General features: G+C 53.1%; 2 protein-coding genes across 6 annotated transcripts in view; both read left to right on the top strand.

Annotated features, from left to right (window-relative positions):
- The window catches only part of IGDCC4 (immunoglobulin superfamily DCC subclass member 4), a 38,942-nt gene extending 20,862 nt beyond the window's left edge, over nt 1-18,080 (top strand). For 2 of the 5 annotated variants that reach the window (XM_065941038.1, XM_065941035.1), the window contains 15 exons: nt 1,556-1,711; nt 2,386-2,799; nt 3,291-3,455; nt 4,215-4,352; nt 5,141-5,311; nt 6,462-6,701; nt 6,845-6,946; nt 8,409-8,592; nt 9,326-9,453; nt 11,210-11,380; nt 11,616-11,753; nt 12,921-13,026; nt 13,582-13,810; nt 14,524-14,685; nt 15,209-18,080. In XM_065941038.1, the coding sequence (XP_065797110.1) occupies nt 1,556-1,711; nt 2,386-2,799; nt 3,291-3,455; nt 4,215-4,352; nt 5,141-5,311; nt 6,462-6,701; nt 6,845-6,946; nt 8,409-8,592; nt 9,326-9,453; nt 11,210-11,380; nt 11,616-11,753; nt 12,921-13,026; nt 13,582-13,810; nt 14,524-14,685; nt 15,209-15,622 (2,918 nt within the window). In that variant the 3' untranslated portion in view covers nt 15,623-18,080. Of the gene's footprint in view, nt 1-1,555; nt 1,712-2,385; nt 2,800-3,290; nt 3,456-4,214; nt 4,353-5,137; nt 5,312-6,461; nt 6,702-6,844; nt 6,947-8,408; nt 8,593-9,325; nt 9,454-11,209; nt 11,381-11,615; nt 11,754-12,920; nt 13,027-13,581; nt 13,811-14,523; nt 14,686-15,208 lie in introns of all 5 variants that reach the window. The other 3 variants (XM_065941037.1, XM_065941034.1, XM_065941036.1) reach the window with 2 other exon arrangements.
- A 2,637-nt stretch (nt 18,081-20,717) lies between these two features.
- Nucleotides 20,718-27,729, top strand: part of IGDCC3 (immunoglobulin superfamily DCC subclass member 3) — a 41,489-nt gene continuing 34,477 nt past the window's right edge. Inside the window, exons 1-3 of the mRNA XM_065941974.1 lie at nt 20,718-21,341; nt 21,385-21,490; nt 24,090-24,395. Coding sequence (XP_065798046.1) covers nt 20,718-21,341; nt 21,385-21,490; nt 24,090-24,395 — 1,036 coding nt within the window. The remainder of the gene's footprint in view (nt 21,342-21,384; nt 21,491-24,089; nt 24,396-27,729) is intronic.

Genomic DNA, 27,729 nt, shown 5'->3' with positions numbered 1-27,729 from the left:
ATTTGTTTGTACAGTGGGGATTTGAGGATTGCTGTCCTAGAGGGTCTGGGCACTGTGGTTCTGGGATTTTACTTGGAGAAACTCTGCTAGTAGCAAACTTAGAAGAGACTGGCTTCACTCCTGACCCTGGGCGCTGTTCCTTTTCCAGTAACTTACTCCACTAAGTCTGGAGAAGGAAATGGCAACTCACTCCAGTATTGTTGCCTGGAGAATCCCATGGACTGAGGAGCCTGGTGGGTTACAGTCCATAGGGTCGCAAAGAGTCGGACACGACTGAGCGACTTGCACAATACAACAACTCCACTAAGTCAGGGGAGGGGCATGGCTTTTTTGTTTTGTTTTGTTTTCTTCTGATGGCAAAAGTTGTACATGTTCATTATAGAAAACTAAGGAAAAGCAGAAACAGTAAACATCCCACCACTCAGAGATTAAATTGCTAACATATGAGTGTGTTTTCTTCCAGTTTTTTTCTATGCACATGTATATTCCCCCCCCCCAAATAAAAGCATGCTGTATTTACAGTTCCAAGTCTTGTTTTCATTCAACAGTATATCATAAGCATCTCCCCATCTTTATTTTATTTATTTTTGGCCACACCATGCTGATTGTGGGATCTTCGTTCCTTGACCAAGGATTGAACTGGTATCTCCTACAGTGGAAGCTCAGAGTCCTAACTACTGGACCGCTAGGGGATTCCCTGTCCATCTTTTAAAAGGTTTTTCAAAAAATAATTTTAATAACTGAGAGTCCATCATTTGAGTATAGCCAGAATTTACTTTTTGAAGTCTTTCCCACTGTTAGAGTTAACACAGGTGGTCAGCACTGTTAACAGCTCCCCACCACAGGGTGCCACAAGTGGAATCCTGGCTTCAGGGTCAAGCTGGAGCCCCTGTGTAGCCCTGTCTGCATTTACCCTTTCTCAGGCATTGCAACTGTCTTTAAAACCTTTCCCACTTTAATAGGTGAAAATGAACATCTGTGTTTTGACGTGCATTTCTTTGGTTTTGTGATCATAGAATAGTTTTTTTTGTTTGTTTCTTGGCGGTTTGCATTTCAACTCCTGACTGTAAGGCAAGGGCTTTCAAAATGATTCTCACTTCCCATCAAAATAAGTCTCAGGTATTCAGGTCTCTGGTTATGGTGCAGACCTTCCCAGCTATATCTTCATCATAGCCCTGGGCTGAGATCATATGGCAGGAGGGTGTCCTTGAGAGAAATGAATTTAACAGGAATGGTAATAATTGTAACTGAGTAGTGTTCAGAGCACCTATTGATGTGCCTGCATTGTGTGGGCCAGTCTCACGGACCTTATTGGTTCCACCCTCAGAACAGCCCTTCCAGCGAGGGACTATCCCCCCATTTTACAGAGAGAGACACTAGGGCTCAGAGGGGATCATTGGTCTAGCAAGTGGAGGAACTGAGATCCCAACCAGAGACTCAGGTTCTCTTAACCCGGGTGGAGAGGGCGCCCCCACCCGCTGAGGTCCGAGGCCCGGAGAGTGGATGGAGGGGCAGCCGGCAGCTCCCCGCTCCAGCACTCTCCCTCCTCCCGCAGACGGGAAGCCCATCTCCACCGATGTCATCGTCCTGGGCCGCACCAACCTACTCATCAACAGCGCGCAGCCCCGCCACTCTGGCGTCTACGTCTGCAGAGCTAACAAGCCCCGCACGCGGGACTTCGCCACCGCAGCCGCCGAGCTCCGCGTGCTGGGTGAGGAGGGGTGGAGGGTGAGATGGGGCATAGACCGGGGAGCCGGTGCAGCGGGAGACTGCATTGGCCGGATTAGCTGGGGCTGAGCGAAAGAGGAATAGGAAGTGGGGAAACGGACAAGTGGGCGTGTCAGAGGCGATGGAGGAGAACGACTAGGGGCACCTGGGGAGGAGTCCTTCGTAGGGGGGTGGGGTACCTTGGAGGGGACAGACAAGGTAATTAGAGGAGACAAGTGTGGGAGGAGATTGGAGGATGGAGTTGAGGAAGAGAGTGGTGATAAAGGGCATTGCTTGGGTTACTGGAGAGGTGGGACCCGGGTAACGTGGGGAGGGATGAGAGTGAGGTTATTGGAGGGGGGGGGGGGTGTACATCTGATAGGTATGGGGTCCTGGGAGGTAGGGGAGACGGAATAAGTGCGGGAGAAGGGTTAGATCCTGGAGAAGCCAGGGTATTTGGGGAGGCCGAGGAGGCCTGGAGAAAATGGTCAGTGTAGGGCCGGGGTAGAAGGAGGAAGTGAGCTAGAGCTGCGCTGCTGAGGGTATTCTGGGGCGACGGGTGAATCAGGGAGAGGTGAGAATGAGTGAGGGGCTGCGGGAGTCCCTTGGGTATTTGGAGGCGGGGGCAGGCCTCTAGCGGCGGGAGCGCGCAGTCAGCGTCCCCCTCCGGTCCCCCAGCCGCTCCAGTCATCTCTCAGGCGCCGGAGGCGCTGTCGCGGACGCGGGCCAGCACCGCGCGCTTCGTGTGCCGCGCGTCCGGCGAGCCGCGGCCGTGGCTGCGCTGGCTGCACGACGGGGCGCCGCTGAGGCCCAACGGGCGCGTCAAGGTGCAGGGCGGCGGCGGCAGCCTGGTCATCACGCAGATCCGCCTGCAGGACGCCGGCTACTACCAGTGCGTGGCCGAGAACGGCGCGGGAACGGCGTGCGCCGCTGCGCCGCTGGCGGTCGTGGTGCGCGAGGGGCTCCCCAGCGCCCCCACGCGGGTCACCGCCACGCCGCTGAGCAGCTCCGCCGTGCTGGTGGCCTGGGAGCGGCCCGAGCTCCACAGCGAGCAGATCATTGGCTTCTCCCTCCACTACCAGAAGGCACGGGGTGCGTCTGCCCGGCGCTAAGACACCCCAGCGAAGACCTACTGAACGGGGTGCCTCCGGGGGGCGGGGGAAGGGACGCGGCACAGCCTGGATGGTTGAAGGGTTGCCTTTGGGGATAGGATGGGATGGGGTGGGAGACCTGTGTGTGGATATGGGTTAGCGCATTTCCCCTTCAGCCACAGTTTAAAAGAGTAGTGAGAGGATGCTACTCCCAGGGAAAATGCCTTGGCATTCCTGGAGCCAGCTTGTTAATTGCAGCAGGAGTCACTTCAGTTACACGATAGAAAAGACTTCCTAACTAGTGGGAGGAACTAATACAGTGGGACCAGAAGTCAGGGAAGTTAATATGCTCCTACTCAGATTATCTGGAATGATGTAGCTAGAAAGAGGCTATTTCAGGGACTGGACAACATGAAGGATCCCTAGACAGCTTGGAGCAGGGAAGCCTCTGGCGGTGGCCCTGTGACAGACACTGTCCCCTAACCCACTCAGGCGTGGACAACGTGGAATACCAGTTTGCAGTGAACAATGACACCACTGAGCTACAGGTTCGAGACCTGGAACCCAACACAGACTACGAGTTCTACGTGGTGGCCTACTCGCAGCTGGGGGCCAGCCGTACCTCCTCCCCAGCACTGGTCCACACTCCGGATGATGGTAGGGCCTCTGCACCTCCTGCACCTCGGGGCCCAGGGGATTCCCGGAGGATGGTACCTTAGTTTCTCCTTACTGCTCTGCCGAGGCACTTTTACCTGCCTTGTGCCATCTTTTGTGCCCTGTAAAGGAGTGGGCAAGGGTTCATCTCCCTAATTTACAGTTGGGGAAACTGAGGCCCAGAAAGTGAGTGACTTGCCCAAGGTCAGTAGTGCAGCTGCAGCTTGAGCCCAGGTTTCTTTTTTTTTTTTTTTCTTTTTTTTTTTTCTTTTTTTATTAGTTGGAGGCTAATTACTTCACAACATTTCAGTGGGTTTTGTCATACATTGACATGAATCAGCCATAGAGTTACACGTATCCCCCATCCCGATCCCCCCTCCCACCCCTCTCCACCCGACTCCTCTGGGTCCTCCCAGTGCACCAGGCCCGAGCACTTGTCTCATGCATCCCACCTGTGAGCCCAGGTTTCATGACTGCCTGTAATCAGAGGGCCCTTCTCCGCTGCACCCAGGTTCCATCCAGTCAGACAGGAGCCAGTGACAGTCCGCTGGATGTAGAAGACTGTGCTGGGGGCATGTCCCGGGAAGGCTGTCCCATCCTCTCCAGCTTGGGGCTCCCCTGAGAGACTCCCTCTCCTCCCTCAGATCCTGGTCCCGGGCCTCCTTCTGACTTGCGTGTGACCTGGGCAGGCCTCTGACCGCTCCGGGGCCTCGCCTTCCACGTCGGGGGAGCAGAACTCACACTGATGTTCTTCTGTCTCAGCCCCCAGTGCAGCGCCCCAGCTCTCCCTGTCCAGCCCCAACCCCTCGGACATCAGGGTGGCGTGGCTGCCCCTGCCTCCCGGCCTGAGCAACGGGCAGGTGGTGAAGTACAAGATAGAGTACGGTTTGGGAAAGGAAGGTGAGTGGGGGCAGGAATCAGCGAGAGCGGCTGGTGGGGTGGGGCAAGGTGAACCTAGAATAGGGGAAGGGGGCTGGAGGTTGGGAGGGCAGGAGTGGAAGGGAAGGCTCAGTCAGAGGGCTTGCTCAAGACAGGTAGGGCTGGCGGCTAGCCCCACCTTCTGTACCGCTGCGGTGCGTCATCCGACAGTCGCTACCGCAGGCTCCTTGTCTGCGAAGTGAGGCAGGTGACCTAGGTAATCCCTGGGGTCCCTTCCAGCTCAGAAGGGATAGGGAGGTGCAGGGTTTGCTTGTGGGATTGAGGGAAATGAGGCATGGGTGGGGTATTAGGACAGATGTCAAGAATCTCAGGGAGGAGGAATGAAATTGATGAAGACACAGGAGAAGGCAGTTGGCTGGGGGCGAGGGGTCCAGGGCGAGGAGGGAGGGAAGGGTGAGGAAGGGGGTGTGGGGGGGCGACAGGGCTCTGGAAGAGGTGGTGTTTGGCGGTTTCACAGCCAGCCCCTTGTACCCACGCCCTGGTGGTGTGTGGACTGCCTCCGGGGGCAGTGGGGAGCGTGTGCCCTGACTCCCCACTGTGAGCCCAGGCTCATGGCTGGCATCAGCCAGGGCCAGAGGCCTGGGCATTCACTGAAACATGGAGTCCATCCAGGCACTGAGGGGTCAGTGTTGAGAGGGCCTCGGGCTCTGATGGCACTGAGGAGCCGGGCCCAGAGTGGAAGAGTCAGTGTAGGGGGGTTAGGGGTTCTTAAGGCGGCCACCCAAAGCCAGTGTCTTCTGTACCAGCAGATCAGATTTTCTCCACCGAGGTGCCGGGGAATGAGACGCAGTTTACGCTGAACTCGCTTCAGCCCAACAAGGTGTATCGAGTGCGGATTTCAGCTGGCACAGGGGCTGGCTACGGGGCCCCCTCCCCATGGATGCAGCACAGGACGCCCAGTGTGCACAACCAGAGCCATGGTACGGGGTCAGAGGGGACGTGGGGTGATGTGAGTGACTGTGGGCGTTTGGGAGCCCTTGGAGCCCAGACCCCCTCCACGAGAGATCGACCATGGCTGCCCCTGCTCGATGGGGGAAGAGGCGAAGGGCTGGCGTGTGCAGACACCCCTGGTCTCATGTATCCCTCCCATCTGCCGTGGGAGATGGACCTTGGACAGACCATTCACAACTCTCAGACTTCACTTACTACTGTCAGGTGTATCATGAAGATTAGTTAATATAAACAAAAGTTCAACACATAGTTAGAACTGGTTAAGTAGTAGCAAACAGGGGACTTCCCTGGCAGTCCAGTGGTTAAGAAGCCATGCTTCCACAGCAGGAGGCACAGGTTCAATCCCTGGTTGGGGAACTAAGATTCCCATGTGCCGCACAGCATGGCTGAGGAAAAATAAATAAATAAACAGTAGCTGCTTCTGTGACTATGACTGTTGTGGGTTTTGTTGAGAGGCCCAATAGTAGAGTGGTTAAATGAAGACAAAACCTGGCACGCATACTATCTGTGTCATCTTGGGCAAGTTACTGGACTTCTCTGAGCCTCAGTTTTCTTACCTGTAAAATAGGGACACTAGTATTTATGCTATTTTGTAGGGTTGTGAGAATAAAGTTAAAATACACGCTATGAAGTGCTTAGAACAGCATCAGATACACAGTGAGCCAACCCACCCTCAGGCTCTAAGTAGGTCTCCCCACTCTGGTGGCTCCATCCCTCCTTGCTGGCTTCAGCAACCCCTCTGATCCCCTTGCCTGCCGATGCCCATGCCTTCATCCCTTCAGAAGATTTATAGAGCCCTCCTCTAAGGCAGGTACTGTCAGCCCTGCCCCAGAAGTGCTCTATGCTAACCTCTTTGCAAATACCCAGGAGACGTCCCGGCGTTCTCAGCACTCTGGGCTTATGGAGTAGTGAGTTCTCCTCTAGACCCAGCCTGGGCCTGACCCTTAGGCTGTGGCTGAGTGGTGAGATATCCTGGGAGAACTCTGGCAAAGGCCTCACTCAATGCTGTCTTCCTGCTTTCTGCTTCCTCATGCTCTTCCCTCCTCCCTCCCCCGGCCTCCCCCCTTCCTTCTCCTTCACTCTCTTACTCCTCCTCCCTTCCTGCCCCTCTGCCCCCAGTCCCTTTTGCGCCCACAGAGCTGAAGGTACGGGCGAGGATGGAGTCCCTGGTCGTGTCCTGGCAGCCGCCCCCGCACCCCGCCCAGATCTCTGGCTACAAACTGTACTGGAGAGAGGTGGGAGCGGAGGAGGAGGAGATGGATGCTGAGAGCCCTCCAGGGGGCCGTGGAGACCAGGCGTGGGATGTGGGGCCCGTCCGGCTCAAGAAGAAAGTGAAGCAGTATGAACTGACCCAGCTAGGTGAGGAGGGGATGAGACAGACATAGGTCCAGCGGGGGACTGGACAAGCTGGGCTGGTGGTTGGAGCTGGAGTCTCTCAGGGGGTGCGAGAATGACCCTGGAGGTTCCTCTAACCAGCAAGTGACCCCCATGACCTTCCCCAGTCCCTGGCCGGCTGTACGAGGTGAAGCTCGTGGCATTCAACAAACACGAGGATGGCTATGCGGCAGTGTGGAAGGGCAAGACGGAGAAGGCTCCCACCCCAGGTGAGGAGCTGGGGAATCGGGGGAGCAGGGCTCAGTCAGCAGGTCTGTGCCTGGCTTCCTTTCCCCCTCCTCCGGGCCAGCCCTCGTGGGCAGGCCGTCTGGAAGTTTCAGCCACCTGCAAACCTGTTCTACTGGCCCTTCTAGATCGCAGAGAGAAGCTCCCGCTTCTGTCTTATAGGCCCGTGTTTTCATTATCCATGAGCAGTGCTAATTTGGAAGGTTTGGACAGAGAGAAACCCCATGGTTCATCAGTGGCTTCTGACCCCAAGTTTGACCTTTAAACAATTTTTAAGATGACCCACCTTTATCACAGTATCTCTCAGATTATTCCTCTGCTCTAGGCGGGGAGGGTATCCCTATGTGGGCCCCCCCAGGAAACTGAGGCTCAGAGTCAGTTTAGGCTACTGTAACAAAACACCATAGGCTGAGTAGCTTACCAGCCAACATTTACTTCTCACTGTTTTGGAGGCTGGGAAATCCAGGATCAAGGCCTTAGCCGAGTCAGTGTCTGGTGAAGACTCGATTCCTGATTCATAGATCATAGGCCGTCTTCTCGCTGTGTCCTCACAGGGCAGAAAGAGGTCTAGAGAGTTCCCTAGGGTCTCTTTTATAAGGGCACTGTTATGGACAAAAAATCTGTGTCCCCCAGAATTCATACATTGGAACTCTACCCTCCAGTGTGATGTATTAGGAAGTAATTAGGATTAGATGATGTCATGAGGGTGGAACCCTCATGAATGGGATTTGTACTGTTTTAAGAGTCACACAAAAGAGCTTGTGTCCCTTTTCTGCCCTGAAGACACAATGAAAAGTTGCTAGTCTATAACCCAGTAGAGGACCTTCACCAAAACTTGATCTCAGACTCTGAAATTTCTGTTGTTTACCACCCAGTCTGTGGTTGTTATAGACAGGTTCTTATAAACAGACAGGACTCCACCATATGTTCAAATTTCAACATAGGAACTTTGTGGGGGGATACAAACATTCACTCTATAACACTTCTATATACTTTACAAATATTAACAAATTTAATCCTCATAACCACCCTATGAAATGTAGGTACTATTATTAGCCCCACTGACAGAATAGGGAATGGAAACACAGAGAGGTTAATTAAGTTCTCCATAGTCACACAGCTAGTACATGGCAGAGTTGGAATTTGAATCAGGACAGCCTGGCTCCAGAATCTATGCTCATAATTACCATGATTGCTGTCCCCCTCTCTTACACTCTTACATACTAGTGTTCCATAGTCTGCTCGCTGTATGCCCTTGGCCAAAATCACTTAAATCCTTGGGGGCCTCAGTTTCCTCATCTGTGAAGTGGAAATAAAGCATTATTCCCAACTCACAGGATCACAAGAGAAGGGTAAAAGAAAGGGCCTTGAGAACTGCAAACCACGGTACGTATTTCCAGATGAGTATCCTCACTCCCTTCCCACACTCTAATTTTCACCCTCCAGACCTGCCCATCCAGAGAGGGCCACCCTTGCCCCCTGCCCATGTCCATGCGGAATCAAACAGCTCTACCTCCATTTGGCTTCGGTGGAAAAAGCCAGACTTCACCACAGTCAAGATTGTCAACTATACTGTGCGCTTCAGCCCGTGGGGGCTCAGGAATGCCTCCCTGGTCACCTATTACACCAGGTGGGAAGCGGGGCTGTGCAGGGATGGAGTGGAAGGGAAGAAGGCAGCAGGTAGTGATGAAGAGAGGGGCCTGAGCGGTCAGGGGCATTTCATGACTCGTGTGTTAAACGGGGGCACACTGAGGGTCTGATGACCTGATGGTGACAGATGGGAAAGGAGAGCCCATCCAGTCCTGTCCCCTCACCAGAGGGCCTTCTGCTCAACCCACGGAGACATCATGCAGGACAGACCTATTTCTTCACTCTCAGGTGATGGGGAAGAGACAGCCCAGCTGCTGTCCTGAGAGGCCCCCCTTGTTGGATGGGGAATCAGAGACCTGTTGGTCTCTGTTGGTTTGGCAGACAAGACAAAGCTTAAAAAGCAATAGATACATATTAACACAGTTGCAGCTAAAGGAAAATTATGCATCAAGGAAAAGTTATGCATTAAGGAAAAATTATGCATCTTTTCCTTTAAGTCAAGGAAAAGAAGCATCAGAGAGGGTTCTTTGGGTAGAGAGTGACATGGATTAACCCAGGAATATTTCTTGGAAGAGGGGGCCTGGCTTGGGGATTGGACATGGAATCTCGTATACACATCCATCCATCCACATCTCTCTGCAGGTCTTCTGGATGGTGTTAGAGGCCCCAGTGTCAGGGAGCAGATTCCCTGCCCAAGGCAGGGGTTGGGGCTGGGTTGGGGGAGGAGACTTGAAGGGGCCCGAGAGTCCTAGTTGCATTTCTTACCTCGGCAGCTCTGGAGAAGACATCCTCATTGGCGGGCTAAAGCCATTCACTAAATACGAGTTTGCGGTACAGTCTCATGGTGTGGACATGGACGGGCCTTTCGGCTCCGTGGTAGAGCGCTCCACCCTGCCTGACCGTGAGTGGCCCCTCAGCCCCTTGAGCGAACTCCTTGCCCCACCAGCCCTCTGCTGAAATGCCCCTCCGAACCCCGTAAGTTCCTGTCAGTCGCTATCCATTTATGCTGGCAATCCAGTGCTGGTCTTAACCATTTACTCACAGGCATGATCACATAAGATTTAGAGGAGGGGTTTCTTTTAAGAGGCTGTGCCAAGACCTCACTGAGCTGTGAAGGGCTGGCTCTGGAGGCAGGCGTCCTGGACTCTGCATTTGGGTCCCCGTCGTGCCCCCGACACCCAGGGAGACTGGGCAGGCCCCTTGCCCAGCAGGGCTTCTGTGTCCTCACCTGTAAGAAGGGAAGATGGGCCCATGAGCTCTGCAGGTCTGACACTCTGGAACCCTCTGGAAATGCATCTGGAGACAAGTGACTCTGTCCTCACAGCACAGCCTCTTAGGTTCTGCTGACCCTGAGACAGTTCCCCTTTCTATCAGCAGACCTTTGTTCCTGATCTGAAATAAGAAGACGTGTGTATGGTTTGGGGCGGGCGGAGGCGGGAGGGCCATGCACCCTCATGAATGCACTTAAAAAAAATGCTTACAAATTGTTTCTCACACACTCATGACCTCAGCTCAAGTGGTGGTGTTAGTCACTCAGCCATGTTCAACTCTTTGCTCTCCATGGACAGAGGAGCCTGGCCATGGAATTCTCCAGGCTAGAATATTGGAGTGGGTTGCCATTTCCTTCTCCGAGGGATCTTCCCGATCCAGAGATCGGACCCGGATCCCCTGCACTGCAGGCAGTCTCTTGACTGTCTGAGCCACCATGAGTTCCGTTTATCCTGGTCTCTCGCGTGGAGTTTAGGGAGACTCAGTGTTTTCTCAAGGGGGTCTCTCTGACACGGAATCCCCAGCTCAATTGACCTGATTTCAGAGGGGGGAGTATTTTCTCCTTTCACAGATGTGGAGACTAGAGCCTGAGAAGTGGGGAGTCACCTCGGGCCAGTGAGGTTCTGACTGCCCGTGGTGCTGTGGCTTCTTTATGCCTTCTAGTCCTGGGTCTCCATCTCACCCTCTGTTGGGCCTTGAAAACCTGAGCCCCCAAATTTCTGTTGTTTCCCCACTCACTAGTCACCTTTTGTCCCGCCTTTCTCCCCTCCCTTCCTCATGTACTCCTGCCGCCCTCCTGCCCTTTCAACTTCTCTGAAAACAAAACACAAAGCCTTTCAAGGTGGTCCTCCTCGCACGGGGATTCCTGTGACTCTAAGGTCCTGGGCCCGAACAGGTGTAGATGGAGGCTATACAGGTCATCAACAAATTTTACTTGAAGATTTGGGGTGGCGAGGGGAGTTAGGAACTTTAAATAAAAAATCATTTCAGACACTACTTAGATATTAAATGTTACCACGGAAGAGATGATTTTAAATGACATGTAAGCCTTCCAAAAACTTTTGCGCTCTGTCTCCAGGTCCCCTGAGGACCAGACAACCATCCTCAGCCCTTGGAAGCATTTGGGTGTGGAGATTTGAGGAGCTCTGCTCCAAAGAGTGGAACAGAGTTTCTAAGAGGGTAGGAATGGTGGCAAAGCCCCTCTCCCTAGCTGTTTTCCGGAAATTCCCGGGTGAGAGACCCGACCTCATTTTGCTTCGTGCTTTGTGGTTTGTTCCAGTAAAGGCGGAAGCAAGGAGGCCACGCCTTCATGCCCTGGCTCCCAGCTGCGCCCACAGCTGGGGCTGTCAGCGACCCTGCCTCTTCCTGTCTCCTCCCCTGACACCCAGGGCCCTCGACACCCCCATCCGACCTGCGCCTGAGCCCCCTGACACCGTCCACCGTCCGGCTGCACTGGTGCCCCCCCACGGAGCCCAACGGGGAGATCGTGGAGTATCTGATTCTCTACAGCAACAACCACACCCAGCCCGAGCACCAGTGGACCCTGCTCACCACGGAAGGTGAGTGCCCTCACCCAGGACCTCTGAGCAAGCGTTTCCCCCCACCCCTTCCAGCCTCCTCAGTGGCTGGGTTAGTACTGAGATGGCCACGGAGGTTTGTTCTAGGAGGAGCAGGCAGAAGCTGCTGCCTGGGTGGGAGCAGCAGGTTTTCCCAGGGCCACTTCCCAGCCCAGCCCTGCAGGCCACCCCCATCTGGTTCACCAACCCTGCTCTCTCTGGCTCCCCTGCCCCCCAGGAAACATCTTCAGTGCTGAGGTCCACGGCCTCGAGAGCGACACCAGGTACTTCTTCAAGATGGGGGCGCGCACAGAGGTGGGGCCTGGGCCCTTCTCTGGCCTGCAGGATGTCATTACTCTCCAGGAGAAGCTCTCAGGTAAGAGGTGGAAAGGGAGGAAGGGGTGGGCTCCATCCTGGGGCAGCCCAAGCTCCCCAGAGGCCCCCAGAGCTGACTTCTAATCCTGAAGTCATCTCCTCCAAGGCCTTGCCTTCAGGTACATGTTGTTGGACAGCTGCCCTCTTTATTTGGTGTGAAAGTGAAAGTCAGTTGCTCACTCATGTCCGACTTTTTGTGACGTCATGGACTGTAGGCTCCTCTGTCCATGGAATTCTCCAGGCAAGAATACTGGAGTGGGTAGCTACTCCCTTCTCCAGGGGATCTTCTTGACCCAGGGATTGAACCCAGTACTTCTGCATTGCGGGCAGACTCTTTACCGTCTGAGCTACCAGGGAAGCCTGGTGTGGAGAGGATAAATTTGAAGGGGAAATGGGTGAGGTTCAGTGGTAATTCAGTCGAAAGGTCAGATTTGTGGGAGACCGGCTTGGTTTCTCTGGGAGCTTACTTTCACTGGAGAACTGGCTTGAAGAGGTGATGAGCTTTATACAGTGGAGAGGTCTCAGGCCATGAGACTGTCTACACCGTAATTTGCAGGGCCCCGTGTGAAAGGAAAATGTGGGACCTCTTATTGAAAAATGAAGAAGACAGACTTCCCTCGCAGTCTAGTGGCTAAGACTCCACACTCCCACTGGAGGGGGCAAGTTAGATCCCTGGTCAGGGAACTAAGATCCCACATGCTACACAGCAGCCACTAAAGAAAAAAATATCCTGTGTGCCACAACTAAGACTAGCATAGCCACATAAATACATTTTTTAAAAAATGAGCAAGAATTTCAAGGTGGTGACAGCAGAGCATGAAACCAAGCCCAGAGCCCTCAGCATGGGCCATGGGCCACTGCACGTGTTGCACTCCTGTGAAGCCAGCCCTGTTAGGCAGGCAAGAGGCGTGTTTCACTAAAAGGCCAGGTTGATGGGGAGGAACTTCAGCTTCCGGATGTCCAGTGGGGTGGACAGTTGGAGAGAGAGGTAGTGGTGGTCCCTGTGAGTCTGTGGGGCCCTCTGATCCTTGCATCAGAAATTTCACGTGTCCAGAGGAAGAGATTCAAGCCAGTGGCCTCCGGAGGAAGCCCCAGGATGTCCTGGTCTATGAACCTCGGGTCTTCCCCTGTCCTTGATCTGTTCTGTTCCCTCCCTCTCCCCTGCCAGACTCTCTGGACGTGCACTCGGTCACGGGCATCATCGTGGGCGTCTGCCTGGGCCTCCTCTGCCTTCTGGCCTGCATGTGTGCTGGCCTGCGCCGCAGCCCCCACAGGTGGGTGGGAGGACCAGTCTGACCACAGAGAGGAGCAACTTCCAGAAGGGCTGCAGGGAAGAGAGAGCGGGGAAAGTGGCCGTGACTTGCTCTAGCCCCTCCTGGGGGCCCCATGGAAGTTGTCTGGGATGAATGGGTTGGGGTGAGGTCCTCGTGAGAGTGGGGAGTGGAGTGGGTTTAGGGAAGCCCCCAGCGTACCCCTCAGTAAGGGCTGGCATAACCTAGCTGCCTGTCTCCTGCTTCCTTGGTGGCGGTTATTCAGTTGCTCGGTCATGTCTAACTCTTTGTGACCTCATGGACTTCCTTGGTAGCTGCCAGCCTCTTGCAAAGAGGGCCCCCAAATCTCCAGATGCCCAGAGCCCCGGGAGGAAGGCTCTCAGGGCAGTGTCACAGCTGTTGTGAACAGTCACAGAATTTCTTATCCATTGCACAGACAGTGAAATTAAGTCTCAGAGATGGGTAGGAACCTGCCCAGGGACATAGGCTGGACTAATGCCAATCCCACCCCAGCCCCTCTCTTTGACCACTGTGTCTGTTCCCCATCTTCCCTTCCAGAGAAGCCCTCCCGGGCCTGTCCTCCTCAGCCACTGCTGGGAACCCGGCACTGTACTCCCGAGCCCGCCTGGCACCCCCCAGCCCCCCAGCTGTCCATGAACTGGAGTCCCTTGTGCATCCTCGTCCCCAGGACTGGTCCCCACCGCCCTCCGACATCGAGGACAGGGCTGAAGTGCACAGCCTTATGGGTGGCGGGGCTTCTGCTGGCCGGGGCCACTCCAAGAGAAAGGTGAGCCCGGAGCCGGGGGAGGGCCGAGCCCCACACTGCGGTTCATTCCCAAATCGGACACTAGGGGGCGCGAGAGCACGCTGTGTGACCCTGCGAGAGGCGCGCTCCCCCCTCCCCTCCCTGGACCAGCTGCAGAAGAAAAGGCTTCCCTCCTCTTTGAAAGGGTTGGCGAGGCAGGGAAGCAGATGGGCCTCCATCTCTGGCAGAATAGGTCAGCCTGGTTCTCAGGAAGGAGCGGAGAGCCCCCGAGGGGCTGTTGGCGGGTGACTCAAGGTGGCCTCATCCTGGGAGCTGCGGAGAGCTCTGAGACCCAGTACTCCCCGGCGTGGGGGAAGGAGGCTGGTCAGGTTGGCTGTGGCCAGGTAGGACCGGGATCCAGATAAGGTGCATCCACACAGGGCGGGTCCTGTCCAACCTGGCAGCCGTGGCTCATCCTGAATTCTCTGACCAACCAGCCTGAACCGCTGAGTCCTTTCTCACCCTCTCCCTGCCTCTGTGGCGAAGGAGAACTTGCCTGGTTCAGAAACTCCTGGGCTGTTCTGCAGGGGCATCTTTCTATCCTCAGACTCACCCCCGGACTCTCAGATTCTGTGCCTGTCCCCACTGCCTTGGGGAGAGAGGTGGAAAGGGGGCCGATAGTCTGCGGAGGGCCTCCAACCGTTTCCTGCCTATATCCCCAGCTCAGGCCTCAGCTCCTGCTTCTTTCCCTGCAGATCTCCTGGGCTCAGCCCGGTGGGCCCAGCTGGGCAGGCTCCTGGGCAGGCTGTGAGCTGCCCCAGGCAGGCCCCATGCCCTCTCTGACCCGGGCCCTGCTGCCCCCTGCTGGAACTGGGCAGACACTGCTGCTGCAGGCTCTGGTGTACGAGGCCATAAAGGTCAGTGTCCTGGGAAGAAACAGGGAGGGAAGGAGAGAAGGGTCCCGTGCTTGTTAAAAGCAAGTAGTGAATCCTCTGGGGACCCCTGGTGGTAACTTCCCTGGGAGTAAAAGTCGAGCCTGGAGATCCCCGGAGCCTCTAAAGGTGAATAGGTGGAGGGCAGGCCAGTGTTTGAGAAGACAGTCCCTCCTCGAGCTAGGCATAAGTGGCCACGGCTGAATTCCCATGGATCTGAGGGTGCACCAGTCTGACTGCATTCAGCCCCTCTTCGTGTTCACTGAGCCCTGCCTGTGTCTGGTATTTCTGAAATTCTGTGACAAGGGCAAATTGTAGTGTTCTCCTGCCTTCCCATGGATCTGACCATCATCTCCAGGAGGACAGTCACTGTGCTTCCTTTGCCAACTCCCGCAGAACATATAATGGACTCTAGGCTGGGGGTCAGCCTCGCTCCATCCCGAGAATGATAGTCATTCTTCTGATGGTCACTCTCAGTGATGGTTTCTGTGTTCTCTGCTCTGACCAGGGCAACGGGAGGAAGAAGCCTCCCTCAGCCTGCAGGAACCAGGTGGAGGCCGAAGTCATTGTCCACTCTGACTTTAGTGCATCCAATGGGACCCCTGACCTCCACCTCCAAGACCTGGAACCTGAGGATTCCCTGCCTTCAGAGGCTCCTGACCTCACTTCGAGTGTTGTGGATCTCGATCAAGGGGAAGACTGGCTGGACAGGGAGCCAGGAGGGTGTGAGCAAGCAGCCCCTGGGCCAGACAGACTCACCTGCCTGCCAGAGGCAGCCAGCGATTCTTGCCCCTACTCAGACCTCCAGTCCAGGGAGGCTCTGGAGGAGGCCCCTGGGAACAACTGCCAGCCAAAGGCCCCCTGCCCTCCAGGAGCCAGTCCAAGCCTGCCCAAAGCCCCAGTCCCCTCCTCCTCTACTTAGCTCCCCTAGAGGGCACAGTTTGGGACAGGCTGGTTTGGATCATGCGACGACACGTGTGGCTACACATGTACGCGTCTCTCCCCGAAAGTCATCAAGCCACTTGGAGCCTCCTGGGGTGCTTTGGCTCGGGGAGAGGAAGGATTGGATTATTCACTCCCCCCATACTCTGACACATGTGATATGTGAGACACGTGACGCACAGTTACATGTGATGTGCACATGTGTGAAGCACATGTGTGTGTGCTGGTTGGTGAGCTGGGAAGCTCTGGGCCAGGCAGTGGTCACTATGGCCTAATTGATGCTCCAGGTCAGGACCCTGCCCCAGAGTGGCCCGCCCCCAACCCTGCGGGCCCAGACTCTGTCACCCAGCCTTTTATTACGCACTCTGAGAGTGTCTCCAATGCCTTGTCTGACAAAGACAGTCCCGGCCCACTTTCCGGTTGGGCTGGGCTGAGTGCAAGTAGGCTCTGAATGCCCGACACTTTAGTGGCATCACCTCCCATCTGCCATGTGCCCCGGGCCCAGATTGAGAGGGTGACTCCAGCTCCCCTCGGAGCAAGTCTGCACCTGGTTTTGTAACTGGGGAAGTGCCTGGTTTTGCGAATCTGCTTTCTCTCGCTCTCCCTTCTCTCCTCCCCGCTCAGTCCTCTAGTGTCTCGTCCTGTCCCCCTGTTCTCCCAACCTCAGCGCCCTTCTCTTCTGTCCTGGGACTCGGTCCTTTTCTCTCCGTGGCTTCTGTCTGTCTCTGCTCTCGCCTCTCCCACACTGTCATGTGGTTCTCCTGCCTGGGTTCAGTCTCAGCGTCCTTCCCTCACAACATGACTACCTCATGTCTGTTTGAGGCCGTGATGGGACTCCTGTGTCCGCCGTCCACTTCAGCCATCGTCCTCCTGTCCCTGCTTCTCCGTGCCTCTGTAGACCCCATCCCCAGGCAGACCGCACACCCCCAGTGCAGGTTTGGAAAAGACCTTTCAGCTTCCCTTGCATCTTTCTCCCTGGGATTGAGACTGGAGGGTTCTCCTTAGAGAGGATGAATGCCAGTTAGACTTGGGGGTTTTGAGACAGGGATACAATTATTCCCTCCCTTCCATGCGGTAAGTCTGGTTTGCTGGGCAGAGGCGTTTGAGGCACCTTCCTTCCCAGCTGGAGCTTGAAAGGGAGAAGGGGGTGGGAATTAGGGGCCGGGGAGCCCCTTCGCTTCCGACTCTCTGCCCCTTGACCAGGAACTGATGGGTGGGGCTGGGAGGGATCTCATCCTCTAGGGTGTTGGAAGTAGGGTCTTCGCACAGGACAAGGGTGATGGGCTCATCTCATTTTGCTTTTTCTTTAAATTCAATCCTGAAGTCATTTTTTGTTGACCCCCCCCACCACACACACACAGGGACAAGCCTGACTTGTTTCATTTATTTGATTTTGCACCTCAGCCTCTCATAGGAGCATTTAGTACTCGGTCTCTTCTCCCTGAATTCATCTTTTTTCACTGAGCAGCAAGCACATCAAGGGTTAACTCTGGCTTCTGAGCCAAATTAGAAATAACCAGTCTATCTTTCCTTTTTTTTAATGGTGAAATGTCTCTCAGTGGAGCTGCAGCTTCCTCAGACCCTTTCAGCATCTGTGTTTATTACACGCGGGTGTCACTCAGGTTTGACATCCGCACCTACATTTCCTCCTCCTCCCCCTTCAGGCAGCCTGTGATAACACTAAAGATTATTAATGTTGGTTTTGTATCTCGTTAAGGACAGAACTGTCATTTGTACTATTTCTGTAGCATTCAGCATTGCTGTGGCTAACACTACTATATATGTTTCATCACTGCTCTGAAGGTCAAAAGCCTCATTTTATTTTGCTGGTTTTTTTCTTTTTTTTTCCAAAGGGGGGGAAAAAAACTGTCCTGAATTAAATGGCTGTTTTAACAGTAGGCTCTTAGCATTACACCACATAGTCATTTTTCATGTTCTTGTTTAACAGGCACTGAGGTTCTGGTTTAAATTAAATAGCTGCAAATGAGACAATTTATAACCCATTAGGTTGGGTGGAAAATTGTTTCTCAAAAGCAAATAAGTAATAAATCTGATATCTGCCTATAACTCACAGTTGATAAGAACGTGGCCATTACTCACTAGCATTATATATGATTTGGGCTCTGGGTAATTTGGAAGTGTTAGGTTTGTGTCTTTGTAGCAGTATTTTTATTAGAAAAGAGTCCATTGGCCTTTTACAGGGTATTAATCCTTTTGTCACCTACCATGGATGCCTTATGGTTTTTGAGTCTCATTTAAAAACCTTTTCTTGATGCATGACAAGTATAATCGGTATCTGCTCATTTATTTGTCTGTAGTTTTGCTGTATTATTTAATTATTTTTCCAGCATTTTTTCTCCTTACAATTATCATATTCTTTAGTGTTAAGCCAATGCATTGATCATATATCTGTCCCTGTAATGAATTAATAAACTATTTTCCAAAAATGTTTTTGTTTGTGGAACCAAGTGACTAGAACTTCTTCAGCCTTTCTGCTCTAGAGAATGTATTTCTTACCAGGATGGGAAATGTTGAGTTTTGAGCAGAAGAGCAGGTGGTTATAAGAAAGAACTGGACTTTCTCTAAAGAAGAGGGAACCTTTGTACACAGTTGATGGGAATGTAAATTGGTGCAGTCACTGTGGAAAACAGTAAGGAGGTTTCTCAAAAAGCTAAAAATGGAACCACCATATAACCCAGCATTTCCGCTCCTGGGTATATAACAAAACAAAAACACTAATTTGAGAAGATACGTGCATGTCAGTGTTCACAGCAGCATTATTTACAGTTGCCAAGATATGGAAGCATCCTAAATGTTCATCAACAGATGAGTGGAGAAAGACAATATGGTCTGGTTAAGCAATGGAATACTTCTCAGCCATAAAAGAGAATGAAGTTTTGCCATTTGAAACAACATGGATTGGATTTGGAGGGTATCATGCTAAGTGAAATAAGTTAAAGACAAATACTATATAATATTACTTATATGTGGAATCTAAAAAATACAACAAACTAGTGAATATTTAAAAAAAAAAAAAAAAAAAAAGAACCAGACTCAGTGATATAGAAAACAAACTAGTGGTTACTGTGGGGAGAGGGGAAGGAGCAAGATAGGGGTAGGTCTATACTACTATGTATAAAATAAACTCCACAGATATGTTGTGAAACAGAGGGAGTAGAGCCAAAATTTTATAACTATAAATGGAGTATAACCTTTAAAAATTATGAATCACTGTATTGTACACTTGTAACTTATATAATATTGTATATCAACTATATTTCAATAAAGTAAAAAAATAGGTTACTCAGACTCCTAGGATAGGAACTCCTCTCCCCACCTCAAAAAAGGATCTGAACCATCTCCCTCCCTCAACAGGCACTTAGAAAAAACACCTAAACTTAGGAAAGATGCTTTCTTTGATGTCATTCTTTTAGGCTCTTCAGGGATCTCTTTTCATCTGGACACACATTTTTTTAACTTTGTCGGATGCAAGGGAGGAGTGAACCACCAAACTCCAGAGATTGGGTTCGACAAATCTTCTGTATAAATCTGGCTTCCAAAATTGCCCGTGACGCCCATTCACACATACGGGCACAGTGCCTATGAGCTCAGAGACCCACGCATGGAACCCTCACCTTCACAATCATGCTGGTGTCCATTAACTCAAACCTAGGCACAGCAGTCATACACCAGACCTCACGCTTACACCTCACACACATCTCAGGATTACAGTTGGCAACGGCTCTGCTAGGATCTTTATAGTGCCTGGACCATGGGTGTTTTTCTACTGGTAACCAAGAACCAGAGGGCTTCCTGCCCAGGACCACCCCCAAAGTGGCTGGTGAGCCAGCCCTGAGTTAATTGACACATTGTAGGGGGAGATACTGCACATTTTGCATGCAGGAGAATAGCCATTATTTGCATATCACTCTCAGACCAAGTGTTGTGATAAAGAAGAATTAAACACTTGTCAAAATGGATTTAAAATGACAGCAACTCAGGACACCAATTTGACCTCTCCTGAGTCTAGGACAAGCCAAGAAGGGGTGGTTGAGAATTCAGACCCTGCAGGAGGGAGTTCCAGGCCTTCAGGCCCAGGGAGGGCCCCCACCCCTCCCTTTCCTATGGCCAGTAGAGGCTCATCCTTCCTGCCCTTCCTTGTAAGGAAATTGGCTTGGGACTTCAGTGTGTTCCCTGACCCTGAATTTCTCCTTTGCTTCCTACTGCTTGCTCATATGTCTCAAGTCCTGTTCATCTTCCAATCGCTATTACAGAGTCCCTGGGCTGCACAAACCCCATCGCTAGTAAACTTACCTGATTTCTGGAGGCCCTTTTTAACCCATCTGCATCAGTTAGTTTTATATATGTTAACACTTCGCTCCGCAATTCCAGAGTTGGTATCAAAAGAGAGATGTAATTACTCCTCTTCCTGACCAATTCAATGCCAATAGCTGAGTGAGGCAGAGACTGCTCTCTTTAAACCTCCTGCTCCTCGAACTTAGTAGAGGCTCAGTAATTTTGATGGACTAGCACATCATGCTGAACTCAACAGAAGATCATTTAATAGCGAGTGGCCAAGACTGATGATCTCTGCAGGCTAGCGTGGGGCTGTATCTCCTAAGAGGCATGCCTATCTCCCATAACAATCCTTACCTGAGACTGATGTCTCCTTTTACGTTCTGACATGAAACACTGAGTCTTTGTGGCATAGAAGTGTTACTGGGAATTTTAACTTCCACTGTGCTATTCCAGTTATCAGGTCATTTGTCATGACCTGTATCCTTTACATTTCCTTGAAAGTGAGCAGGGGAGATGAGATATCTTTATCTTTCAGATGAGCTCTGAGACTGACTGCCTGGGTTTGCTGAACTAAACAGCAGGGAGAATTGGGGCCAGAATCCTGTTTACTTTAGCGTCCTCATTGTCCTGTTAGGTCTGCTCTCCCAGGGCCCTGGACGAAGCCGCCTTCCTACTCTTCCTCCCTCCTGTCCACCCAAGCGCCAGAACTCTTCGGTCTAAAGAGGCCAATCTTGCAGCTAAACGTCCTAACCTTTGGGTGAAAGAACTAGACACCCATGGAAAACCGAATCTTTGACAACTTTGTGCAGCTTTTAGGGAATTATCTCGACAATACAGACTTGGACGCGGTGCAGGAGGACGCAGCAGAAAGAGTGGATAGGAGAGGATCCGACAGCTTTGCGTGTTTCTCCGCAACCCGGACCTACTCCGCAGTCCACTGGGTTTCCACTCCCCCAGCCCCCCAAGTCCGGAGCTGGCCCGTGGGGAGGGGTCCCGGGCTGCAGCTCTGGATGGCGCCCGCCGCTCCGGCCCCAGTTCAAAGCGCAGGGGGCGCGTCCGCCGCGCAGCCGGGAATGTCCGGCCGCTTAAAGCGCTCGCCGGCTCTTTTGTTCCCCAGACCCGGCCTCCGGGGAGAGGGGGCTGGGGGAGGGGACCGGGAGGGGAAGGAAGAGGGGCGGCGGGCGGCGGGAGGAGGGCGGGGCGGGTGGCGCGAGTGCGGAGCGCGCACCCCGGGCGAGGCTGACAGATCGCCCGGGTGGGTGCAAGATGGCGCAAGCGGCCGCGCTCGCCCTGCGCCCCCGGCGCTCCTAGGCAGGCATGTGGCCCCAGCCCCCAGCCGCCCGGGCTCGGCCCCGGCCGGAGCCCCGGCCCCGGCCCCGGCGCCGGCCCCGCGGGACACTGTGAGCCGCGAGAGGCCCCAGAGCCGCGCGTCGCCGATCCGAGCGGACCGCGAGCCCCATGGCTGCCTCGCGCGCCGCGCCCCCGCGCCGCCGGCCCCGGCTCCTGCTGCCGCTGCTGCCGCTGCTACTGTTGCCTGCGCCAAGCGACGGTGAGCTAGGGCGCCCGCGGTGCGGCTGCTGGGGACCGAGCCCCGGGAAGGGCGAGAAGGGAGTCAGCGGGCGCGAGGGGCGGACCTGCCGGCGAACCGCGGGCTGGCTGGACTTGCCCAAGAAGGGGAGACGAGCGGGACGGGGCGGAGCCGGGGGACGGGGCAAGGAGGCCCGGCTGCCGGGGACGCGGAGCCAGAAGATGCTGAGGATGGAGCCCCCAGGAGAGAGACCCGCATTCAGTCCGCTGCGGCTTTGAGACTCGGTAGTGTCCGAGCTCGGGCCAAGCGGCAAGGAGCGCGGCAAAGCAGGAGATCGGCGGGCAGGCTGGAGTTGGGGAGAGGGGGGAACGATCCTTGGGAGACTGCAGGGCTGAGTCCGGTCCGAGGGGCGAGTTGGGGAGCGCGGAGCCCGAGGGTGGACACAGAGTGGCCCGCGGTGGCCGAGGTTGGGAGACCGCCGACCCCGGAGATTGCCGATCCCGGGGGCGGAGTCTGGGACTGAGCGGGCTGCGATGGGTGAAGAGAGCGCATCGTGGATTTGGAGAGGGACTGGGACGCGGAGTGCGAGGGAGCGATCGAGGAAGAGGGAGGTCCCCGGCTGGCCGCGCGTGGGGAGGGGGAGACTCCCTGCGAGCTGAGGAAAGGAAAGAGAAGCCGACCGAGGGCGAGAGAGCGGCGGGGATGCCCACGTGCCCGCCCTGCCCCGGCGGGTGCACACGCAGAGCTCGGGGGCTGCCGGCTTTGCTGCTCGGAGCTCCGTCACCACCACCGTGTTCCCTCAGGGACTGTAACGGGCCCACTTCACGCGAGAGAGGTGAAAATCTAATCGCTTCTTCTCCCACCCCAAGTTCTCAGCGGATGCTCCTCTGGACAGTATTCTCTCCCCTCTTAGCTCCGGAGAAGCAGGATGTCGCAAGCGTATCTAGTAGAAAGTTTATCCATCCCCCAGTTGCTATTAAAATACCGGGTTTGGGGTGCGGAGCCGAAGCAGCTGAAACGCAAGTCTTGGGATGGATGGGTAGGGATCTGAAGGGGCGTGACCCTCAAATATCTTAAAGTACGAATTACATGTCCCTGAGGGTGGGGGAAACGCCCCTAACAGCAGCGCTCCTCCTCCTCCTTTCTCCCCCTCACGGCCCCGTCTCCCCGCAGCCAGGGAGGGCGCTGGACTGTGAAGGGAGGGGCCCGCTCCCGTATCACTAGTTGCCCGGAAATGTGGAGGGGTCTGTGGCTGCCTTCTCAGCCCAGGTGGGTTCATTTCTCTAGGATTGAAGTTATAACTGGCCTAGTAAGTTGCTGACTGGAGAAGTAGGAGACTTGGCATCATGCCTGGGACTGGAGCTCTCGTCCCTCCTCTCCCACTTCTGATTCCTCGATCACCCTCTTCTTCTCCCTTCTCTTCTTCCCCCTCGTCTTTCCCTTTTCCACTTCCTTTCTCTTCTGCAGGAGTGAAGAGGTTGCTGGGAGAAAGGTTCTAGGAGCCTCCTTCTTTATGAATTTTGAGAAATCTGAGTAATGTTTGGTATCCCTCATCTTCATTATGACAAAGGCAAAAAAAACGGAACTGCCAAACCCCAGAGCATCCTAGGGGTGGGGCGGTGGAGCTGGACCTTAACCTAGCCTGTACCCAGTCCTGGACCCACACACCCTTCTCCCTATTCAGAGGGTGTTGTCAGCAAAAAGAAGCAGCGATTTATTACTATCTCACTTTGTATTTGTTTAGAAATTTCAACTTTTCATAGTGCCTTTACACCTGTAAGTCATATTTAATATAGGGCTTCCCTTCTGACTCAATGGTAAAAAACCCACCTGCCAATGCAGGAGACAGAGAGACGTGGGTTTGATCCCAGGTTGGGAAGGTCCCCTAGAGGAGGGCACGTCAACCGTCTCCAGTATTCTTGCTTGGAGAATTCCATGGACAGAGAAACCTGGCAGGCCACAGGTCATGGGGTTGGGAAGAGGTGGACTGAAGTGACTGAATGACTGAAGTGACTTAGCATGCACGAACAACACAAGCCATATTGTTGTTGCTTAATTAAACAAACGAGGATGGAGAAGCCAGGGCAGATTGAATACTTTACCTGAGGTCACGCTCTGAAAGCCTGTGAGGCTTCAGTGTTTAACCAGGCGGCCACAGAAGTGGCAGCAGCTATGCTGTAATCAGTCTTGCATTTGGGTCCCAGATTTGTAACTATTAACTCTGAGGTCTCGGACAAGTTGTTTAACATCTCTGGGCTTCAGTTTCCTTTTCTGTAAAAGATATGAATAAAGACCTCGTGCCACAATGAAAAAGTCCATGCACCACAATGAAGATCTTGCGGGCTGCAACGCAGCCAAGTAAATAAATATTTTTTAAAACATTAAAAGAAAGGTGGTAGAAATACTATCCATCTCTCTGAGACGGTCTGCTGATTAAGTAACTGTACTGGATGAGATGACCCTTCATAATGCAGAAATTTCTATATATTAATAGAGATTCCAATTAGTATCTCAGAATGATGGGGATGGGACACTCAGATCCAGAGAACTTGGAAGCCCTGTGTTTTCACGTTCACCCCACACTAACTTCTCCTTTTACTCTCTCCCCCTCCTGATGCAGGTCTTGGCCACTCTGCTGAACTGGCATTTGCCGTGGAGCCGAGCGATGACGTTGCAGTCCCTGGGCAGCCCGTGATGCTGGGCTGCAAGGTGGAGGGGACCCCTCCAGTGCGGATCACCTGGAGGAAGAATGGGGTGGAGCTGGCCGACAGTCCCCACTCCACTGTGCTGGCTAATGGGTCCTTGATGATCCACCACTTCCTGCTGGATGGACGAGGCGGCCCTTCAGATGAGGGGGACTATGAGTGTGTGGCCCAGAACCGCTTTGGGCTGGTGGTCAGTCGGAAGGCTCGAATCCAGGCTGCAAGTAAGTGGGTGCCCTTACTTTTTTTTTTTTCCAGGTCATGGAGGGATAAAGGGAGCAGTTCCATCTTATGTAGCTTCTGGAGAACTAATGTCTCAGCATGGGTCAGTTGAGAGGAGCATAGCAGCAATTTGCAGTGGTGGAATTATATCATTTACACATTTACCTGGTTGGAATGCAATTTGACAAGAATGTAGCCAAACACTGTTGTAGGAAGAGGGAGGGAGAAAGCCAGCTTTATTCAGCTCTTGGTTCGGTGTGTCTTAGCTTCCATATGCCTGTATATTATGAGCATCCCAGTCTTTTGAGTATGATTTTTGTGTTTAAAGATAAACTTTGGGGGTGATTTAAGAGGATTTTGAAGGGTAATTTTGATGACATGCAGTTTTTAATTACGTGCTGACTTTCAAACATTTAGGGTAGAATAAACCTCACTGTACCAGTGATAACATTCTGAAGCTTCAGCGATTTGCTTTACAAAAAATATGATAGAATAATTTCAGGGTTAACACAGTAATGACATTCCTCTCACTCATCTTCCTGCTGGTGTACTTAAAAAAAAAATTTCAGCTTTACTGAGGTGTAATTGATAATAAAATTATAAGATATTTAAAGCGTACATTGTGATGACTTGATACTTGGTATGCTTTTTTGATTGGGAGAGAAGCACATCTCTAGAACTGTGCTTAGCTCATGGACCATCAGTCATTGTGGTGATGAAATGATGGTCGTGCTCTCCTGCTCTGTCCTACCAGAAGTCTGCTGTTGCTGTTTAATCTGTGTACACTCATAGGTATTATCACATAAACCAAAATTATTTATGTATCTTGGGAAGGTGGCAAGCTATGAGGGTGGGAAGTCTGCTCACAGACTTCTGGTTCTTTCTTCTTTTTTTTTTTTTGGCTATGTTGCACAGCATGTGGAATCTTAGTTCCCTGACCAGGGATCAAACCTAAGTCTCCTGCATTAGAAGCAGGGAGTCTTAACCACAGGACTGTCAGGGAAGTCCCAAGAACCACTGCTTTTGAGAAAGAGTGAAAGTTTTCCCAAGTGGAAAATGTTCCACATCCCATAATCTCTGTACTTCTGGGTGGTGTCTTGAGGTGGTGTCCCTTTAAAAGGCTGCTTTAATTTTGGTTGGTAATCATTCAAACTAATGCTTGTTAAACACTTGCTGCATCCTGGGCACCCTGCCCAGGTGCTTTATATGAATTATCTTATTTAGTCATTGTGATCACACTGGAAGCTAGTCAGTCATCATCCTCGTTTTACAGATGGGAACACTGAGACTCAGAGGTGAGCAGAGAAGCCAGGACTGCAGTTTAGGGATTCTGAGTCCCGCACCCTCCCACTTAACCCCTGTGGCACGCTGCCTCTTCCCCGTCTGATCACTGACCAATTTCTTCCTGGCTCCGAGGGCATTTGCACAGTTGCTCTGAACGGCTGGGGGGTGATGAATTGTTCTGAGGCAAGAGGCCTCTCGTTGGATTTAAGATGCCCCTTTGTTCTAAGGAAGGCTCCTCTAGGCCCCCATATGGAGCTCTCTGGGAAGCAGCCCTGGACCTTGAGACGGAATCACTTCTGGCTCAGCAACCCCTCATGCTCCGGCCCTCCTGGCAGGGTAGGGGAAGGCTGGTGCGCCCTCTGAGCAGATGACTGGGTGTGAGGAGGAAAAGTGGGGACAGAGAGTGGGGACCCAAGGAAGCTTGTCGGACAGGAGAGAAGAGACTTCTCAGGGAGCTCGCCCTGGCCTGTGTCAACTCTGAGGGTTCGATGGCTCCTGCATCACCAGCCTAGACTTCTGGGAGATAAATCCCCGGGTGTTTATATAGAGCTAATTGTAAATGTGCTTTTTCTATAAATGGTAATACCTTCAAGATGTTCAGCCTTCTTAAAGTCCTCTAACAGTATAAGCAGTTGAGCTGTGGGCTCTGACTGCGGGGAGGCCCAGTGGGTGTGGTCGGCTTGGTTAAGCCTCTGGGGTCCTGGGGACAGCTGGGGGTTTGCCTCCAAACCCTGGCAGTCTGATACAGGCTCTCTCCCCAGCAAGGCTTGTGGCCCCTCGGGGAAGGCTTAGACGGTTGGATCCCCGTTCCTCACGTCACAGGCTCATGTCCCTGTGAGGTTTTAGAAACCTCCAAAGCTGATTAGCCGCCTGGGTTCTCTCCTTTGGTAACAACGCCGTGCCCATGTGCCTCCAGGCCAGATAGATGTCGTATGACATGGGAGGAGGCCTTCTGAAAAGGTGTGAGGTGCCCTTCAGAGCCCCTGCTTCTCCTGCCTGCTCCACAGGGGCTGACAGGGCCAGAGGATGCTAAGCACCCCTCACAGACACACAATCCACCCAGTACAGCCAGGGAGACAGATCGGTGTGGGGCCGATGGCTGGGAATGCCTCCTCTTCCATCCAAGTGGGCCTGGATGCTGTCATTGAAAGATGGCCTGACCGTGATGGACTAGAGTCCAGGCCCATTCCTTGGGGGCTTCAGTGGCAAGTGTCTCCGTCTGGGATGGAGTGGCTCAGTGTCCTAGGCATATTCATGCTTCCAGCATGTCTGGTTTCTCTGCCTTGCTCTTCCATGTGTTTATAGTTTGGGGGCTGAAAATTGCCACACTTGTAACGGAAGAGATCCTAGACAAGTTAATCTCTCCATGGCCCAGTGTCCTCACCTGTGAAATGTACATATAATCCTACTTTGTGGGATGGTGGTAAGGACTAACACACTCCACGCTTTGCCTGGCACAGAGCTGGTACTTAGTAATGGAGTCAGTCCTCTTTGCTTCTTTTAAAGGCGATTCCAGTCTTGTGGCTCAGCTGGTAAAGAATCTGCCTGCAATGCGGGAGACCTGGGTTCGATCCCCCTGGGAAGATCCCCTGGAGAAGGGAAAGGCCACCCACTCCAGTATTCTGGTCTGGAGTATTCCATGGACTATACAGTCCATGGGGTCACAAAGAGTTGGACACGACCAAGCAACTTTCACTCCCAGTGATTTTGCCAGCAAAAGCAGACTCCTTAATCCACTCCCAGCCCCTAACTTTCTCCCGCACTGGGATTCAGTTAGGGAGTACTCCAGGGAAATCTCTCAGGGACTGAATCTCTCACTTCAGAGCTGGAGTGCAGTGTGTTCTGTTTTAACCCCTTCCTGGGAGGGTCTGGGGATTCTCCCAAGCCTCTGGTCATCTGCTAAAGCTTGGTTGCCTTGTGAGACCCTCTACCATCCCCCTGGAGAGGCTCCAGGAAGGGCATGTGGGACACCTGATCCAGTGGGAATAGGCAGTGACTCACACCTGTTGAGATCTGTGTGCCTGGATGACTCCAAAGAGGGATGGGCTGGCT

This window comes from Muntiacus reevesi, chromosome 7 (genome assembly GCF_963930625.1).
Source record: "Muntiacus reevesi chromosome 7, mMunRee1.1, whole genome shotgun sequence".
Classification (NCBI taxonomy): Eukaryota; Metazoa; Chordata; class Mammalia; order Artiodactyla; family Cervidae; genus Muntiacus; species Muntiacus reevesi.
Note: the sequence above shows the minus strand (reverse complement) of the source record. Positions and strands in the feature narration are given on the sequence as shown.